This window comes from Pelophylax lessonae, assembly GCF_965119305.1.
Source record: "Pelophylax lessonae genome assembly, chromosome: 8".
NCBI lineage: Eukaryota > Metazoa > Chordata > Amphibia > Anura > Ranidae > Pelophylax > Pelophylax lessonae.
In genome coordinates, this window is record NC_138775.1 from 195,491,525 (window position 1) to 195,511,897 (window position 20,373).

Sequence of the window (20,373 nt, forward strand, 5' to 3'; positions counted from 1 at the left end):
ATATCTAAACCGCTGGCAATAAAAGGGAGTACACCCTTAAGTCATAATGTCCAAATTGGGCCCAAAGTGTCAATATTTTGTGCGGCCAACATTATTTTCCAGAACTGCCTTAACCCTCTTGGGCATGGGGTGCACCAGAGCTTCACAGGTTGCCACTGGAGTCCTCTTCCACTCCTCCATGATGACATCACAGAGCTGGTGGATGTTCGAGACCTTGCGCTCCTCCAACTTTCGTTTGAGGATGCCTCACAGATGTTAAATAGGGTTTAGGTCGTCCTCGCTTCGGCAGGACATATACTAAAATTGGAACGATACAGAGAAGATTAGCATGGCCCCTGCGCAAGGATGACACGCAAATTCGTGAAGCGTTCCATATTTTTAGAGAAGGGGGCAGACAATCCTTACCGTTCCGATTGGGTAGAAGGACTAGGCAGGGGTGCCCACTTTCCCCCCTGCTGTTCGCCTTGGCGATTGAGCCCTTGGCGGCCAGTATCAGAGCCGACGACTCTGTGGTGGGTTTCCGCTATGGACCGATTCATGAAAAGATACTACTTTATGCCGATGACATGATGCTGATGCTGGGTGACACTGGTCCATCCCTAAGACGGGTGATGCAAATTATCACGTCATTTGGAGGGTTTTCTGGCCTCACAATTAATTGGACTAAATCGGCCTTGCTGACCTTGGACCAGGACCCGGATCCGCAGTTGGCCACCTTTTCCCCCATCCCGGTGGTGGAACAGTTCAAGTACCTAGGTGTTGTTATTTCAGCGGATATCACGGCATATTGCAGATTGAATATTTTCCCACTCCTGACGAGATTCAGAGATAGGATATCTGTGTGGTCTAGACTCTGGCTCTCGGCGGCAGGGAGGGCTAATTTGGTGAAAATGATTCTCATGCCTCAACTCTTTTTGCACAATTCCCCGGTGGTTGTCCCTGTTAAAGATTTTCCGCTTGGTCAACTCCCTCTTCCGCTCCCTGCTGTGGAAGCAGGGCACGGCCAGGGTTAAGCTAGAACAGCTGCAGCGCCCCAAGGACCGGGGAGGGTTGGCATTCCCTAACCCCTGGCTGTACTATATGGCCGCACAGCTGCAGCACTTGCTGGGTGCCATGGCTGGGGGTGACAGTGGTGGTGGGGACTCCGCGCTTGCAGTGCTCTTACGGGCGGTGGGTGCGGAGGACCTTCCGGGTGCTCTAGTCGCAGCTGCTGGCTAAGTCCAACAGAGCTTTCCCCACGTATAGATTGATTCAAAAGGTATGGGCAAAGGCGAAGCAACTTCAGGGAGTGACTGGCTTTACTGAGTTAAGTCCACTATGGCGGAATCTGACCTATCCGGAGCTGGCGGACCTGCCCTGCGAGGCTCTGTGGCGCAGGGGAGGAGTTACCCACCTGCACCAGGTGTTTGAGCACAGTAGGCTGCTTTCGTTTGAGCAGCTGCAGACCAGGTTTGCCTTGCCCCGAACCATGCAGTTCTCCTATCTTCAATTACAGCATGCTATAGGTGCCCAGTCCTCCTTACATTCTCCGGAGTTGTCCCCAACTCCGGTATTCTACATGATGAAACGCTATGCCTCAACTAAAGGCTTTATTTCTGATTGCTATGCACTTTTGTTGGGCTGTCACTTGGACAAATTCCCGTGCCATGCTCGGGTACAGTGGGAGGCGGACGTGGGCGACCTTACTGACGACCGATGGAAGGAGGCACTGGAAACGGTGCGCCACTGTTCACTGAATGTGACGCAGAGACTTTCACAGCTGTATGTGCTCCTCAGGGTGCATCGCACGCCGGCGCGCCTGCACAGAATGGGTCTGCGACCAGATTCGCTGTGTATTTGCTGCCAAAGGGATAATGGTGACCTTATCCACCTGCTGTGGCGCTGTCCTAAACTCCACAGGTACTGGGCGGTGGTGGTGCGTACCATTAATGCAGCATATGTCCTCTCGGTGCCTGTGGACCCAAAGCCCTGTCTGCTAGGTATGGTGGAGGAGTTCACGGAGGCTGGCTGGCGGTTCCTGGCCTGGCTCCCCAGGACCTGGTTATGGACCGCGTTCTGCAGTGATCGTAGACTTGGAATGTGTGGGGGAGGGGGCTGTATATTGTTTATGCTGCTGATTACGATGCTGATTGGTTCGCCTCCCCGTCGGGAGCGGTTCCTGACGGGGGGATTTATTTTCTTATTTTTCATGTGTATGGCCTCGTTGGAAGTTTACTTCTGTGCTTGCTAAAGGGAATGACGTGTATTGAATGTATTCTGTATTGTTAGTTTTTCTTAATAAACTTGGTTTCTGATTTAAAAAATAGGGTTTAGGTCTGGAGACATGCTTGTCCAGTCCATCAACTTTATCTTCAGCTTCTTTACCTTAGGGCAGTGGTAGTCTTGGAGCTGTGTTTGGGGTCCTTATGTTGAAATACTGCCCTGCGGCCCAGTCTCCGAAAGGAGAGGGGTCATGTTCTGCTTCAGTATGTCACATTATATGTTATACTACGTAATATATTCATGGTTCCTGCAATGAACTGTAGCTCCCCAGTGCCCGCAGCACTCATGCAGCCCCAGACCATGACACTCCCACCACCATGCTTGACTGTAGGCAAAACACACTTGTCTTTGTACTCCTCACCTAGTTGCCGCTACACATGCTTGACACCATCTGAACCAAATAAGTTTATCCTAGTCTCATCAGACCACAGGACATCGTTCTAGTAATCCATGTCCTTAGTCTGCTTGTCTTCAGCAAACTGTTTGCGGCCTTTCTTGTGCATCATCTTTAGAAGAGGCTTACTTCTGGGATGACAGCCATGCAGACTATTTGATGCAGTGTGCGGCGTATGGTCTGAGCACTGACAGGCTGACCCCCCACCCATTCAACCTCTGCAGCAATGCTGGCAGCACTCATACATCTATTTTCCAAAGACAACCCTCTGGATACATAGGACGCTGAGCACGTGCACCCATCCTCTTTGGTCGACAATGGCGAGGCCTGTTCTGAGTGGAACCTGTCCCGTTAAACCGCTGTATGGTCTTGATCACCATGCTGCAGCCCAGTTTCAGGGTCTTGGCAATCTTCTTATAGCCTAGGCCATCTTTATGTAGAGCAAAAATTCTTTTTTTCAGATCCTCAGAGAGTTCTTTGCCATGAGGTGCCATGTTGAACTTGAAGTGACCAGTATGAGTGCAAGAGTGACAACATCAAATTTAACACACCTGTTTCCCATTCAGACCTGAGACCTTATAACACTAACAAGTCACATGACACCGGGGAGGGAAACTTGCAAATTGGGCCCAATTTGGACATTTTCACTTAGGGGCATACTCACTTTTGTTGCCAGCGGTTTAGACATTAAATGGCTGTGTGTTGAGTGATTTTGAGGGGGACAGCAAATTTACACTGTTATACAAGCTGTACACTCACTACTATACATTGTAGCAAAGTGTCATTTCTTTAGCGTTGTCATATGAAAAGCTAGAATGAAATATTTACAAAAATGTGAGGAGTGTACTCACTTTTATTAGAAACTGTATTTGCTGCCAAGGAGCATGCTAACAAAAGGAATGAGCAGAGGAATGACCTCCCCAGTCTGTAGCTTGTCCTATACTGTCCAATTACAGGCTGTGCCGCTTAACTGCAGAGAGTCTGGTCGCAAGCTTGGCTGTACAGTTAAAGCTATTCTAGTATCTACAAATCTCTATATTTAAAAAAATAAAAGAAAATTATGTAAAATGTAAGAGTCATGCCAAAACTGCCTTTAAAGACTACAATAGGCACTGTACGTTTCTAAAATGTGTGCAAAGTATACATACAGTGCCTTGCGAAAGTATTCGGCCCCCTTGAACTTTGCGACCTTTTGCCACATTTTAGGCTTCAAACATAAAGATATAAAACTGTAATTTTTTTGTGAAGAATCAACAAGTGGGACCCAATCATGAAGTGGAACGAAATTTATTGGATATTTCAAACTTTTTTAACAAATAAAAAACTGAAAAATTGGGCGTGCAAAATTATTCCGCCCCCTTAAGTAAATACTTTGTAGTGCCACCTTTTGCTGCGATTACAGCTGTAAGTCGCTTGGGGTATGTCTCTATCAGTTTTGCACATCGAGAGACTGAAATTTTTGCCCATTCCTCCTTGCAAAACAGCTTGAGCTCAGTGAGGTTGGAAGGAGAGCGTTTGTGAACAACAGTTTTCAGTTCTTTCCACAGATTCTCGATTGGATTCAGGTCTGGACTTTGACTTGGCCATTCTAACACCTGGATATGTTTATTTGTGAACCATTCCATTGTAGATTTTGCTTTATGTTTTGGATCATTGTCTTGTTGGAAGACAAATCTCTGTCCCAGTCTCAGGTCTTTTTGCAGACTCCATCAGGTTTTCTTCCAAAATGGTCCTGTAATTGGCTCCACTCATCTTCAAATCAATTTTAACCATCTTCCCTGTCCCTGCTGAAGAAAAGCAGGCCCAAACCATGATGCTGCCATCACCATGTTTAACAGTGGGGATGGTGTGTTCAGGGTGATGAGCTGTGTTGCTTTTACGCCAAACATAACGTTTTGCAATGTTGCCAAAAAGTTTGATTTTGGTTTCATCTGACCAGAGCACCTTCTTCCACATGTTTGGTGTGTCTCCCAGGTGGCTTGTGGCAAACTTTAAATTACACTTTTTATGGATATCTTTAAGAAATGGCTTTCTTCTTGCCACTCTTACATAAAGGCCAGATTTGTGCAGTATACGACTGATTGTTGTCCTATGGACAGAGTCTCCCACCTTAGCTGTAGATCTCTGCAGTTCATCCAGAGTGATCATGGGCCTCTTGGCTGCATCTCTGATCAGTCTTCTCCTTGTATGAGCAGAAAGTTAGAGGGACGGCCAGGTCTTCGTAGATTTGCAGTGGTCTGATACTCTTTCCATTTCAATATTATCGCTTGCACAGTGCTCCTTGGGATGGTTAAAGCTTGGGAAATCTTTTTGTATCCAAATCCGGCTTTAAACTTCTCCACAACAGTATCTCGGACCTGCCTGGTGTGTTCCTTGTTCTTCATGATGCTCTCTGCGCTTTAAACGGAGCTCTGAGACTAACATAGTGCAGGTGCATTTATACGGAGACTTGATTACACACAGGTGGATTCTATTTATCATCATTAGTCATTTAGGTCAACATTGGATCATTCAGAGATCCTCACTGAATTCTGGAGAGAGTTTGCTGCACTGAAAGTAAAGTTGAGTCTTCAAAAAAAATTACAGTTTTATATCTTTATGTTTGAAGCCTGAAATGTGGCAAAAGGTTGAAAAGTTCAAGGGGGCCGAATACTTTCGCAAGGCACTGTGTGTGTGTGTGTATATATATAATAAATAAATAAATAATTTTAGAGGGAACTTACTTATTAATCTGGATGAGGTCTTGCGAGGTCTCAACCCAACATCCACTCAGCATAGCAGCAAAATAACTGGACCTAGCACAAAGGATAGCCCTGGGAATATTGAAAACAAAAAAAAAAAAAAAAAAAAAAAAGCCATGATGCCTAGTCATTTTTTTTTTTTTTTTTTTTGCAGATTGAACACATTGTAAGATTCTAACATCATTCATACTAGCCAAGTAGGTGCAATGGAGGTTATTAGTCCACATGTCATTGTAAAACAAATTGAAAAAAGGTCCTAAAGTTTAAAAGTCGGTACTGTACAGTCCAATAGGTATTCTCACCACCCAGCTAGCTTTAAGCTGGATGGTGGCATGCAGAGACACAGTTGCTGGTGTTATTGCTCCAATGATGCATTTCATTGTGAATTTGTTTTCTACAATGACATTAAATCCTATCTCTTACAGCAAACCATCTTTCATAAAATGCTGCATCCCTTGACACCCTCTGGTCCAGTTCCACTACTAAAATGCAAAAGGAACAGATCCAGAATGTTGTCAGCTATTAAAGTAGCAATAACATCTGCTTAAAAAAAAAAAAAAAACTGTTTAACCACTCCTGGACCGTAAGGTTTTAACCCCTTAACGCAGTGCTGTATCGCAAGAAATGGCCTGGTCATTACTTTAACTCATAATTGCGCATTCGTGCGACACTGTACCCTAACAAAACTGATGTCCTTTTTTCCCCCCACAAACAGAGCTTTTTTTTTGGGGGGTCCCAGCAGGGTATCCTAGGTCCTAATCCTGAGTTAGGCAGCAAGAAACTGATTAGTAAGCTCTAAGTGACTGATGGTCAAGAGAGACAGCCCCTAAGGTGTGTCTAGTTAAAGCTTTTTAGTGAAGTTTCACTACCTAGCCTGCTCCTGCAGAGGGCGCCATTACCCTATAGTGATGAATCTTGGAAGAGGCTGCGTCTGTCAGAGGACGCAAAAGGAAAAAAAAAGGATTTTACACTACGGTGTCCCTCTTGCGTTTTCCTATGCCCTATGTGATGTGAAATAAAAAAAAAAAAAAAAAACGTATGCACAAGTTTAAAAACATAAGTAAATATGAACTACCTTTCTTGTTTACGAATGCAAGCAGCATTATGATTAAAAAAAAATAGAAATAAAAAAAGTGGATGTATATGGATTTTGTTTGGAGAATATCCTTTAGTATCACTTTAAGAGGAATGCACCAGAAAGGCATTTTCTCATTCTTATTCACCATTTCTGTATTTTAATTGATCATCTTTTAATAGTTTCCTGTTCTGGGGTTTATGCCATTACATTTATACTGGGAAGAAAGACCTTTTTACAGATCACTTAATATAAAATGCATAAATTATAAAACTAAAAAACAACTATGTTGTACAGGGTTTTGCATATTTTGGTGCAGAAACTAAAAAGGACCATCCACAGGAATGCATAATTTCACTCAACAGCGGCACGGCTTTTAACATTTAAAAAAAAAAAAAAAAAAAAAGTTAGCTAAAGATGGAGGCTTAACCCATGTTAAATCTTGGTGAATTATTTTCGTTACAGTGCAGAATGGAGCTAGTATACACTTAAAAAAAAAAAAAAAATGTATCTTCAATGGAGAATTGAATTTAGAAAAGTTACAGATATTATTTAGCGCAAACACTTAGCCCAACTCCAGGCTAGTTTTTTTTTTTAAATAAAGTTTTAAACAAATTAAAAAAATAAGTAATAATAAAAAAAAAAAAAACAACCACCACACAATTCTGGCTGCAATATTCACCTTCAATCACATGCAGTACTTTTCCAGATTTTTTTTTTTTTTTTTAAATCTTTCGTGTTAAATGAGGTTCAGTGGCACTTAACCCAGAAGACTGAGGGTTGGCCAATTGAATGTAAGGTGCCATGGCCCCATCTCCTAAGCATGGCACACAGCACTCAATCTATTCATACATAAAAGGTCATCATGTCAACACTGCTCTCTGCAGCATCCAGAACCATCTACTGTTGGGAGAAGATCAGAGATGAAGACGCCCAAGAGGAGTTGATTATCTTAACCCCTTCCCGCAAATATGCAGCCTCAGCGTCAAGGGGTTGTACCAGGGTGATACCTGCAGCTCTGTTACAGTGGGAAGATTTCACTTCACTTCCTTTTCCATAGCTAAAACAGGGAGTGCGAGGAAACCCCTGTAAACCAAGAGAGTCCCATGTGTCACCAGAACTAGTGTGCCCATTGGAAGATTTCCCTTTATTAGTGTTCTTAGGTCAACCCAAAGATTGCGATTTTCTTTTATTGCCAATTAAAACAGGACAAATCGAAAGGCAAAAAAAGTTTTGCTTTTAGTTACACTTCAAAAGAAGTTTGGGGTTAAAAAAAAAATAAAGAAACAAGCATACTCACCTTGATGCTGCAGCATGGGTGTGATGCTGCAGCTGTGCCAGCAAATCTCGGTCTTCCCAGAGTGAAGAGCAGTGACTGTCAGTTATTGACCTCTACTTTACCCCTCCATCGCTCACTGGAATCCTGAGAAGGAAAAAGGGACAGGCACAGCTAACATCAGCTGTCAGCCAATCGTTGGGAGGCAGACCAAGCTGTCAATCCTTCTAGAGCCTGGAAAGGCTCTGTGACGTCAGTCGACAGCGGGCTTTAGCGGTTGGATGATTCTGGGTCATCGTAGAGTCAAAGTAAATGCCCTCCAGTGACTCAGAAAAGTAGTATGTACAGAAAACAAAGCACCTCTAAGTGTATTACTTTATTCGACAGGGAAATGGCAATAACAATTGGCAACTCACGAGATGAATAAAGTAATACACTTAGAGGTGCTTTTCTGGTTTCCTGTACATCCATTTCCAGAGTTGGCCCTCACTCCTGAGAAGAGCTGCCTTCTCCTAAATGTTCCATACTTTAGCCACCATCAGTGAATACCCTGATAGATCTAAAGACTCTATAAACTTACTATACCATCATGGACTCAATTTTTTTGATCATTTGAGTAACACAAGATTACCCTGAATGCTTGGTATCTACTTTTTAAAATCGGAAGAGTAGTATGGTCAACAATCTCATCAATGAGCTGCTACACTTTAAATTGTCCAGTCATTAGGCTGGGAGACATTTCTTGACCAAACTGTATTGTCTAAAGGCCGGTGTAACGTGAGAATTACCTACCCCGTGAGAAAAACCTACCCTCGTCACTTCCGGGCATGAACAGCTGAGCAGCGCAGCAGTGCGCATGCTCAGAGCCCCGGAGACCTAATGAAAAAGATAAGGAGCTGACTACAGGGCATGCGCAGTAGGATGAAAGTATTAGGGTGTCCGTGAAAAAAACCTACCCACGCGGCGGTGACATGAAAACAGCTGTACTACAATATGAATCATCTCCGCTCCTTCCCCTGACACTTCACTGATGTCGGCTAGTAAATATAAAAGCGGCTGGCGGCTCCGTTATGTATCTTCTCATACACCCGCCGCCGCTTTTATATTTACTAGCCGACATCAGTGAAGTGTCAGGGGAAGGAGCGGAGATGATTCATATTGTAGGGCAGCTGGTTTAATGTAACGGCCGCGTTATACACACTGAGGGTGAACCGGAAGTTACGAGGGTAGGTTTTTCTCACGGGTAGGTAATTTTCACGGAACACCGGCCATAAACAGAGCGATTTTCTTTCCTGCAATGGGAAAGAAAAATCGATTGATTCTCCCATCAACATACAGTTTGTTTTGATGAGGGAATCCCTCCCGTGTTCTCCCGATGGGGGTGCAGGAGAAGCCATCTCAGCTGGTAGAACAGAGTTATTATTATTGTTAGTGACTATAATGGCCACTAGCAATAATCTCATGTAAAATCCGACTGCCTGGTTGTATCCAAAGTTGATTAATCCATCAACTTGGGTACATTCATCCTGCCCGTACATGGTTCAAATCTTCAAGATTCGAACCGTCTATAGCCAGCTTAACTTCCTTAACCACTTCCCGCCCGACCTATAGGCAAATGACGGCGGGAAGGTGGTTACATTACCTGACCGGACATCATATGAAGGCGGCAGAAAAATGCGCTCTGCGAGCCCCCGGGGGGCGCGCAGAGCGGCGATCGGTGATGCGGCGTGTCATTCTGACACATCGCATCACCGATCTCTGTAAAAAGCCTACCGACGCAGGCTCTTTACCATGTGATCAGCTGTGTCCAATCACAGCTGGTCACATAGTAAATAGGAAGTGCCGTTGATCGGCTTTCCTCAGTTCGTGACAGGCACGAGTAGAGGAGAGCCGATCTGCGGCGCTCCTGACAGGGGGGAGGGGTCTGCACTGGTAATCAGAGCATTTATTACCAGTGCAGACCCTTGGGGGGGGGGGGGTAGGGTGCCATTAGAACCACCAGGGATGCGCACCCATGACCCCAGGGACGCCCACCATGGCCACCAGGGATGGCAATTAGGGCTCAGGGAGCCCGCCAGTGCCCTCCCCATCAGTGCCGCCCACCAGTGCTCATTATTGCCCACCAGTGCCGCCTATCAGTGCCCATCAATGCTGCCTATCAGTGCCGCCTATCAGTGCCCAGCAGTGCCGCCTATCAGTGCTACATATCAGTGCTGCATATCAGTGCCACCCCATCAGTGCCTCCTCATCAGTGCCTCCTCATCAATGCCTGTCAGTGCGGCCTCATCAGTGCAGGAAAAAAACGTATCTATTTACAAAATTTTATAACAAACAAAAAAACGTTTTTTGTTCAAACTTTTCAGTCTTTTTTTATTTGTTTAGCAAAAAAAGAAAAAGCCTTGCAGTGATCAAATACCACCAAAAGAAAGCTCTATTTGTGGGAAAAAAATGACATAAATTTGGTTTAGGTACGGTGTTGCATGAGCGCGCAATTGTCATTCAAAATGCAACAGCGCTAAAAGCTATAAATTGGCCTGGGCAGGAAGGGGGTGAAAGTGCCCAGTATTGAAGTGGTTAAAGGTCAGACACTTGGCTACTCTCAATGGCTTGGATGCCTGAATAACGAGTCTATTTAGAATTGTATGTTTTTCTGACAGGCAAGACTGTATATTAGACCTGCACAACTAATCGTTAAAATAATTGCGCTTAAAACAGCATGTCCTAGATTCATATAGAGCAATGCTCTATGAACATTCTCTGCTCACTCACAGCTGTCAAACAAATAAAAGAGCCTTCAGCAAATGTTAATCAACATTGTTAAAGGCTGCTAGAGAACTCTAAGAGCCGGTTTACACTGAGGCGACACGACTCCTTACTACTTCGGGGGCGACTTGTGCATTACCATGCACCACGTCTTCGGAGCGACTTGCAGGGACTTCACATAATGGAAGTCTATGCAAGTCGCTCGGAGGTCGCCCCGAAATAGTACAGGACCCTTTTTCTAAGTCGGAGCGACTTGTGTCGCTCCTATTAGAACGGGTCCTGTAGCGGTCAATGGACCGCGACTTGTCAGGCTGACAAGTCGCGCTAGTGTGAACCGGCTCTTAACCACTATGCTTTACAATATATTTATTTTTACCAGAGACCCTAGAGAATTAAATGGCGATTGTTGCAATCTTTTATGTCACACTGTATTTGCGCACAATTCTTTCAAACACAGTTTTTCAGGGAAAAAAATACACTTTAATGAATTAAAAAAAAAAAAAAAAAAAAAAAAAAACAGTAACGTTAGCCCATTTTTTTGTACAATGTAAAAGAGGATGTTATGCCCAAAAATCGTAAGAGAATCTGGATTTTTATTCTAAGAAAAAAAAAATTTGTGATTCTCATTTTATCCAGAATCGTGCAGCTCTAACATATATGCATTTTAACTGTATTTAGCTTGATGCTTGGAGTTCAACTGAAAGTTAAGGTGTGCTACCAAAAGCAAGGTGCAAAATGTGACAACCCCCCCCCCCCCCCCCAATTACCTGTGTACATGGAAACATTTGTCTTCTATCTGTAGAATGACATCAGTGCAATGAGAACTTTTGTATAAAGACAGTAGGTTCTTGCCAAGATCTGATGGTGGTTCACTGTTGTAGCCCTCTAAAACAGGAAAAAATATAATGCAGACTATGTAAATTGTGCGTTTGCAATTCCACAAGAAAACCAAGCATTATCTAATTGAATCTGCTGCACAGTATAATCAATTATGTGTGCTCTAGCAGTCAGTAGTATTATCATCCAAGAACCAAATTCGGAAAATCCGCTGTCAAACCAAATATGCATGAAAATGAGAATTGATCAGCATCTTGACATTCACAATGTAATAACTTTTAATGGTTTAAAACCATATTCTTCACACATCACGTTTTATACTTCTTAGTCACTGCTACACTTTCTCATGATGAAGGAAAGAGTGCACTGGATCCATTTCCAATAGGACTGTTAGCCTCTGTTCATATTGGAGTGACTCGTTATGCGATTTGACAGGTCAAATCAACTTTATTGACTTTGCGGTACCACATTGATTTGAAAAATAAGTGCATGCACTACTTTTGGCTATTTTGGGTGCGACCAGCATAAAGCCGCACAGATGTCTTCAAAGTCGCACTGAGATGCGGCTTTGAAATTGTGCGATTTCAGATGAAGTCGCACAATTTCAAAGCTCTAGTCAATGTGAACGGGGAATTAAAGCATAAGTGCTTTGTGCAGGTGAATCCCATCAGGTTCCAGCATCTCTTTGCCATGCCTTCTCATGTGAAAAAAAAAAAAAAAACACCTACTCAATTGTAGGATGATCAAATTGGTGAAGGAGAGGAAGGATCTAAGAGAGGTGGGAATGGTCACTGTGCAAAGTGGCCATCTCTGAATAGTCAGTGATTACCTGCATAGTTTACCCTAGGCACGAAAAAAAAAAATGGATTTTTGTAAGAACTTACCGTAAAATCCTTTTCTCTGAAGTTTGACAGGCGCAGCTCCATCTTCATTACCAATAAGGTTATGCTCCTCCCATCAGGAATGGACACTAGGCAGGCAAAAAGCTTAACCACACCTATGGGGGCTGTCCCTGCAGGCATGACCCCTCACACTCTAATCAGTTTAGTTGCAAGCAGTGTTTAGGAGACAAAAAAAACCCCACACACCCAGAAGTAGAGGGGCAGGTGCTGCCTCTGTCGATGAACTTCAGAGAAAAGGATTTTACGGTAAGTTCTTACAAAAATCCAGTTTTCTCTATCGTTAATTGACATACGCAGCTCCATCTTCATTACTAGTAGGGATGTCCCAAAGCAGTATATTTGAGGGGTGGGAAGACGAACTCAAAAAAACGAACGTCAGTCCCCCAAAGGCTAAACTTAGCCTTTCCAATCAAGTAACATGGAGCTCAACAGGAGCTCTCCCAGAACAAAAATTACACCCTCAAATAGAAACTTAAAAAAAAAAAAAAAAAAAAAAAAAAAAAGAGAACTCTTTCAAAACTGTAGCCTGCAAAACCTTGCGGCCAAAAGAAGCATCTGTGGATGCCAACACGTCTACTTTGTAGAATTTTGTAAACGTATGCACAGACAACCAACTTGCCGCCTTGCACACTTGCCATAAGGCACTCAGCACTTTCGTAGAATGCGCCTTCACCGGAAAAGGAGGAACCTGACTGACCCTTCAGTGAACAAGCCTGTACCACCTGGAAATGTTCACAGCAAGACGCAGCCAATCCCTTACGAGGTCCAGCAGAAAAGGACAAAAAGAGCGTCTGACTTTCAAAAAGGTTTGGTTGCTTCCAAATAAACCTTGATCGCCCAGGATCACATCCAAAGAATGCAAAGCATATTCCTTAGGATGCTTGGGCTTAGGACAGAGTGAAGGCAACACAATGTCTTCATTCAAATGAAAATCAGAGACCACCTCTGGGAGAAACGACTGATTAGGACGAAGTACCGGTTTAGGTCTGTGTACCATCAGCTAAAGGGAGCGGTAGGACAACGCCGCCATGCAGATACTCTACGAGCACAAGTGATCGCCACCAAGAAGGCAACCTCCTGAGACAAAAGGCAGAGAAATCTCCCAAATTTTTGAAAAAGAAGGCTTTTGAAGAACGAACGGATAACACCAGATTGAGATCCCACGAGCCAGCGGAGATCGTCTCAGAAGAGCCATATGGCGCACTCCCTGGATGAAAATAGGAATCCATGCATGCGTAGCTAATGGGCGTTGGAAATATATAGCCAAAGCCGAGACATAGCCTTTGATTGTGCCCAAAGCCAACCACTGTTCAACTGCTTTCTGCAGAAAGGCCAAAAGCCCAGCTATAGAAAAAAAGCGAGGATGTACCTTCAGTGATTCACACCATGAGATGTACAACTTCCATGTAGGATGTTAAATCTTCCTTGAAGTCGACTTCCTAGCCTTCAAGAGCGTAGGAATCACAGTCAGAATGACCCCTACTATCCTGCAACACCTGGCTTTCAACAGCCATGCCGTTAAAGCCAGCAAGGATGGAAGATCGGGCCTTGAGACAGCAGATCATCCATGAGAGGAATTCTCCAAGGAGTATCGGCGACCAGCCTTATTAGGTCCACGTACCAAGACCAGGGAGACCAATCCGAAGCCACCAGAATGATTGGAATGCATTCCACCTCTATCCTGCGTAGAAGCCGCGGCAGAAGTTTAAATGGGGGAAATGCATAAATCAGGATATGCGTCCGTGATATCTATGGAGGCTAAAAACTCTCCCTGATGAAGAGACGCCACTACTGTGCGGATGGAATCCATCCAAAACCTCTGTACTCACCCTAAGTGATTCAGATGTGACACACCTTGCCCTCCTGTCCGGGCACTGAATAGGTTTGAATAAGACCCTTGAAACTGTTCCTGAGATGGAACTGGTACAATCTCTCCTTGCAACAGCAAATCTTGTACCACCCCACGCAGGTCCCGTAACCGGACTGGGGATTATTGTAGATTGGACGAAAAGAACCTGTCCAACGGAAGAGACCGGAATTTGATCTTGTACTCTGATCTGATCAGTTTGTGAACCCACTTGTCCTGAATCAAGGAAGTCCAGGGCTCCTGAAAGAAACAAAGACGTCCCCCCTCCCCACCCCAGAACCGGGTGAGGGCTCCCCCCTTTATGCAGCTGAGGACTTGATTTTTCCGGACTTTCCTGACCATGGCTTCTTGGGACCCCCAGAAGACCTGAACTATTTTTCCCTTTCTCTTGCGACCCGGAAGCACAGAAAAAAAAAAAACATTCATGAACATTAAAAGGAAGTACAAAACAATAAAATAACTGTGTTTGATCTATATTAGAACCGCTCAACCTAGGACGTGGCGCCTTACTTTTTGAAGATTGGGGCAGATTAGTACTCATACCCCCCATGATACCTTTGATCAACTCGTCCAGAGAGCATCCAAACAGCCTCTCCCCTGTTAAACAGAAGATCAGCCACAGCCTTTTTTGAGGCCTGGTCAGCTGACCAGCATTTCAGCCATACCAAGCGTCTAATCGCAATCCCCACTGCTGATGTCCTGGCCACTAATTGCGCTTAATCCAGGGGACGTATCACACATGAATACCAGAGCTTGAGCCAACTGGTCTAGTAATTCCAGTACCGCAGGGGGGAGCCGTGCAGCTTCCAAGTTAACTTTTAAGTAACTTCACCCATTCAGCAGCAGTCTGCGCTACAAGAACCTTCACAAAAGGTAGTCTTTAACCTGTGACCTGCCACCACGAGTAAATGGCGGAACAACGATTCCACCCGCCTATCCACCAGTACCATAGTCGCCTTTTTCAACCTGGTCACCTTAGAATCTACTTTTGGTGGAACAGTCCACCTATTGGACACGGCCTTTGTAAAGGAGTAACGGCGTGCAAAACGCTTAGGCACCACCAACATGTGCTTAATGCGTCTCCATTGTTCATCTACAATGGAGTGAAAAAATTCTGGGCAAGGAAACACTTTCCCCCGACTTACGAGATTTGTGGGAGCCAAAAGTCACCTGCGCACCTGACGCTGTAGGTTCATCAGCAATTTTTAGAGCTTCCACCAATGCGTGTTCCTGCACTGCGGTTGATAGGGACAGGTCCTCTTTACCGTCAGAATGCGAAGACACGACCCCTAAAGGTGGTCTGCGTCCGCGGCGACCATATCTATCTCAGAGTCTGAAGACCCTGCTGATGGAAGGGAGGGCGGAGGACGTTTGCGGCTGGCAGCACCACGAATCACCAAATCTACCTTGGACATCAAAAAAACAAAACAAAAAAAAAAAAAAAACACTGCAATCTCTGGCTGAGACTGGGAACCAGAAGGTCCTGCAATCGCTTCCAGGGGGTCTGCAGGTGACATTTTTATCCTGGGACTCAAAGTTATGTAAAAAAAAAATTTCAGGGTACTGTTCCATTAAGACCGCGAAAAACGCGGTCCTACCACTAACACTGCGGGCTCTCAATCCTTGATAATTATATAATAGCAGAGCAGAGGAGGAAAAACCTCAGAAAAAAAAAAAAAAAAAAAAAAACTTTACCAGACCACAAGAAGCTGCCAGCACGATCAGTGTATGATACTGACAGAACAAGAAGAGGAAGAGAAAATTCTGCCTATATCTGTAAAAAGCTATGCCGCAAACCTGTCCAGCGCATGGACCTCAAAAACATGGCCGCTCATACATTCTCAATGGGGAATTCTATAAAATGGCTACCTATGCAATCTTGATGGGAACATAGAAATCATGAACCAGAGAAAAATTGCGGCCCCCACGGCGCGCCATGCGGTCTCTAGGACCCCCAAAAGGGGTCCCAGAACACAAGCATCTAAAAAGGTTCCTGACCTGACTATCCAGTGCAAAAACCACAGCCGGCTGTTGCTTGTAGTTCCTCTGGATCTTGGTCCTCAGGAACTAACTAGTGAAAAAAAAAAAATAAATAAAAAAAAAAAAAAAAAAAAAAAAAAAAAAATCACAAACCTTCCCTGTAACAGCTAAGACCAAAGTCCCAGCAGGGCTAGGTCCTATTACTAACTAGGAAGAACAAACTGATTGATAGAGTGTGAGGGGTTATGCCAGCAGGGACAGCCCCCATAAGTGTGGTTAAGCTTTTTGCCTGCCTAGTGCCTATTCCTGATGGGAGAAACATAACCCTACTAGTAATGAAGATGGAGCTGCGTCTTTCGATGAACGATCGAGAAATAAAAAAGGAATAAAAATTAAACACACATAAAATAATGAATGAATAAAATGTTTTAAAGGAAAACCTGTACTGAGAGAAAATGAAGGCAGCCGCTGTTGATTTTTTATTTTTTTTTAAATGGTAGTCATCTGGCTGTTCCGCTGTACATGCGTACAGATCAGTACCGTTAAATCTCCTGCTTGTTCCAGTACAGTACTGCAAACGTTATTGAAACCAGATGTGCCAGGAAAATAGCATTTTTAAAAAAGATAAATACCAGCCTCCATATTTTTCTTCCTCTCGTGTGCGGAGACATTTCACTCCTCAGAATGACATGAAACTGCAGTAATGTTTTAATATAAGCACACAGAAATTACAAAAGAAATCTTAGCAAAGGTACTATAACCGCTTACGACCACCCGCCGAAGTTGTAGAGATAGACGTGGGTGTTTTCAGCATAAAAGTGGTAACGGAAGCTGTGGAATGTTATCAACTGGCCCAGGGAGGAGGTATAGAGAGAATAGGAGGGGCCCTAGGACAGAGCCTTGGGGTACCCCAACAGAAAGAGGCAGAGGAGATGTTGTATTTGATGCTGAAAATGCGCTGAGATCGGTAGAAGGAGAACCAGGAAAGAGCAGAGTCGCAGAGGCCAAGGGAGTGGAGTTTATTGAGGAGTGGGTGGTCAACTGTATCGAAGGCCGCAGAAAGGTCTAAGAGTACGAGTATGGAGTACTGGCCATTAGTTTTAGCAGTTAGTAAGTCCTTGGTGGGTTTTAGAGTGGTTTCTGTCAAATGTTGTGGACAGAAGCCGGACTTGTAGGGGAACGAGAAGGTTGTTGTTAATGAGGTAGCAACTCATACGGTTGTGGACAAGGCCTTCAAGAAGTTTGGAGGCAAATGGCGGCAGGAAAATTGGTCTTAAGTTTTCCAGACAGGTGGGGTCTAGTGAGGGTTTTTTAAGTATGGGGGTAACCAGTGCATATTTGAGCGGGGAGGGAATAGTGCCAGAAGAGAGGGGGAGGTTGAAGAAGATGTGGGTTAGAGAGAGTAAGGAGTAAGGAACTGAGGGTAGAGAAGAGTAGACTAGGTTTGGATGAGAGGGTTTTGATGAGAGTGGTGTAGTAGGTTTGTTTAGTGGAGTGGAGGCAGGAGTTGTATTTGAGAAGGGCAGATTTGTAGAGGGTGAAGTCTTGTAGAGATTTAGTTTTTCGCCACACTCACTCAAGAGCACGGCTGCGTTTCTTGAGACTTCTGGTGTTGTCTGTTTGCCAGGGTTGTAGCTGGCAAGGCCTGGTTCTGTGTGTAGAAAGGGGGGCGAGAGCGAGTTTGTTCAGGGAGGATGAGAGTATGTTGTTGTAGACAGAAGTGGCCAGGTCTGGGCAGGATAGGGGTGCAATTTTGTCAAAGGCAGTGAATAGCAGAATGGAGAAGGGAAGGGTTGTGGCACAGGTGGTAGAAAACAGGGAGAGTGTGAAACCTTTAAGGTAGTGATCGGAGAGAGGAAAACAGAATTTTTGTAAAATCTTACCTGTAAAATTCCTTTCTCCGAGTCCTCCGACAGTCGCCGCCATCTTCATATTCGTCACAATGGGGTATTAGACTTTGCTCCGTAGGAGTAGCTAGGCAACAGAATATGTCAATATTAAAGCTTTTAACATATCCCCACCCCAGGGGGTGGTCCCCTCAGTCTATACCCTCCTGCTTCAGTTTCAGTGGAATAGCAGTAGAGTACCTAAACCCCAAAAGAGGGGCGGGGGCGGCGACTGTCGGAGGACTCAGAGAAAGGAATTTTACAGGTAAGATTTTACAAAAATTCCGTTTTCTCTTACGTCCTCCGACAGTCGCCGCCATCTTCATATTCGTCACAATGGGGACGTCCCAAAGCAGTGCAAACATGAGGGGTGGGAAACACAGCCGCGCCTAAAGGCAACGCAGTCTCCACATCAAGAAAGTAACCTTACCAAAGGAAGGAAACCAGCTGGGCAACACGAGAAAAAATTTGCTCAACGGGAGCAATAACCCAGGAAAAAAACTAAATAACCCAGGGATACAAAGAAATCCCAAACAGCCCAAAGGACCAAAACCAGGGACCCTAAGTGACCGCCGCAGTAGGAACCTTGCGGCCAAAGGAAGCATCTGCCGATGCTTGAACATCCACTCTGTGGAACAGAGTGAAGGTGTGCACGGTCGACCAATTCGCCGCCCTACACACCTGGGCCACAGAAGCCCCATGACGACAGGCCCAAGACGTACTCAGAGATCTGGTAGAGTGCACCCTCACAAGCATAAGGGAAACATTTCCCCGCAAAGCATAGGCCTGTTCAAAGGCCTGTCTGAACCAATTGGCGACGGCAGAAGCCGATGCCGCCACGCCCTTCCGAGGACCCCCGGAAGGACAAACAAAGAATCCGACTTGTGAAAAGATTCAGACGATTTTAGGTAAACCCTAATCGCCATGAACAGCATCCAAGGAGTGCAACACCACCTCCTCCGAATGTTTAGACTTCGCGCAAGGCGAAGGCAAGACAATGTCCTCATTGAGGTGAAATTCCGAAACCCTCTTCGGAAAAAAAGAAGGGTTAGGTCGCAAGACCACCTTAACCAAGTGATTGACCAGATACGGACAATGGCAGGACAGGCTGCCAGCTCCGACACTCTGCGAGCCGAATTGATCGCCACCAAAAAAGGTGACCTTCTAGGACAACATAGACAACGAGATCTACCCGATCCGTTCAAAAAAGAACCATGTTGTAACACGGACAGAACAAGATTCCAGTCCCAAGGAGGCAGAGGCACCCTCCTAGGAGGGACCAGATGCCCCCGAACAAAAGTGCCAATCAAGGAGATAGATGCCATAGGACGTTGAAAAAAGAACGGCCGTCGCAGACACCTGACCCTTGATCATAGCCAGCGCCAAACGCTGTCAACACCCTTTCGAAGGAAGGACAACACCCCAGACACCGACCACGGGCGAGGTGAAGACCCCCTGAACTCACACCAGGCAAAATAGGCCTCCGAAATACGGCAAAAGACCTACCCCGAGGAAAAAATTCCTTGCGTCGATCAAAGTGTGAATGACCTCAGGGGAGAGACCCCTATCCCTCAGGGCCTCGGTATCAACAGCCAGGCCGGCAAAGCCAGCGACTGCAAGGCAGGACGAAATATCAGCCCTTGAGACCGGAGATCTTCCCGAAGAGGCAGACGCCACGGGGCGTCGACCGCCAAATGCACGAGGTCTGCGTACCAGGACCGGCGAGGCCAGTCCGGTGTCACAAGAATCACCGTGTTTTGGTTCCGAGACCAACCTGCGAAGGAACCTGGGCAGCAATTGAAACGGTGAAAACGCATACATCAGTCGGTACTGATGCCACGGAGCTACCAACGCAGCTGACGCGTCTGCACGAGGATCGCGTGGCCTTGCCACGAACCTGTACACCTTGCTGTACAGACGAGACGCAAACAGGTCCCCCTCCGGAAGACCCCACGTCGCGCACAACATCTGGAGAACACCCGGACAGAGGGGCCATTCCCCCTGGTCCAGGGACTGGCGGCATCAGATAATCCGCCCGCCAGTTCTCCAACCCCTGGAATGTGAACCGCCGATATCGCCGGGACATGCGTCTCGGCCCAAGACAGAATGTCGGCCACTTCCCGAGCCACCCGGGCCCTCTTGGTGTCCCCTTGGCGAATGACGTAAGCCACCGCCGTGGCAATGTCCGTCTGCACCCGAACCGGACAGCCCTGCAGCCTGTCCGGCCAACGTTGAAGGCAGAGAATCATCGCACGCAATTCCAGAATGCTGACCGGAAGGGAGGATTCCCCCTCCGACCAAGTTCCCTGGGCGGACAGAACGCCCAGAACACCACCCCAGCCCGACAGGCTGGCATCCGTGGTGACCACCGTCCATGAGAGAGGACGAAA

At 45.6% G+C, this 20,373-nt stretch overlaps 1 protein-coding gene across 1 annotated transcript in view; it reads right to left on the minus strand.

Moving 5' to 3' along the window:
• Window positions 1–20,373, minus strand: part of BTBD8 (BTB domain containing 8) — a 176,843-nt gene that overhangs the window by 116,703 nt on the left and 39,767 nt on the right. The window contains exons 4-5 of the mRNA XM_082265597.1: window positions 11,279–11,396; window positions 5,380–5,469 (exon numbers count right to left, since the gene is read on the minus strand). Of these exons, the coding sequence (XP_082121723.1) occupies window positions 5,380–5,469; window positions 11,279–11,396 (208 nt within the window). The remainder of the gene's footprint in view (window positions 1–5,379; window positions 5,470–11,278; window positions 11,397–20,373) is intronic.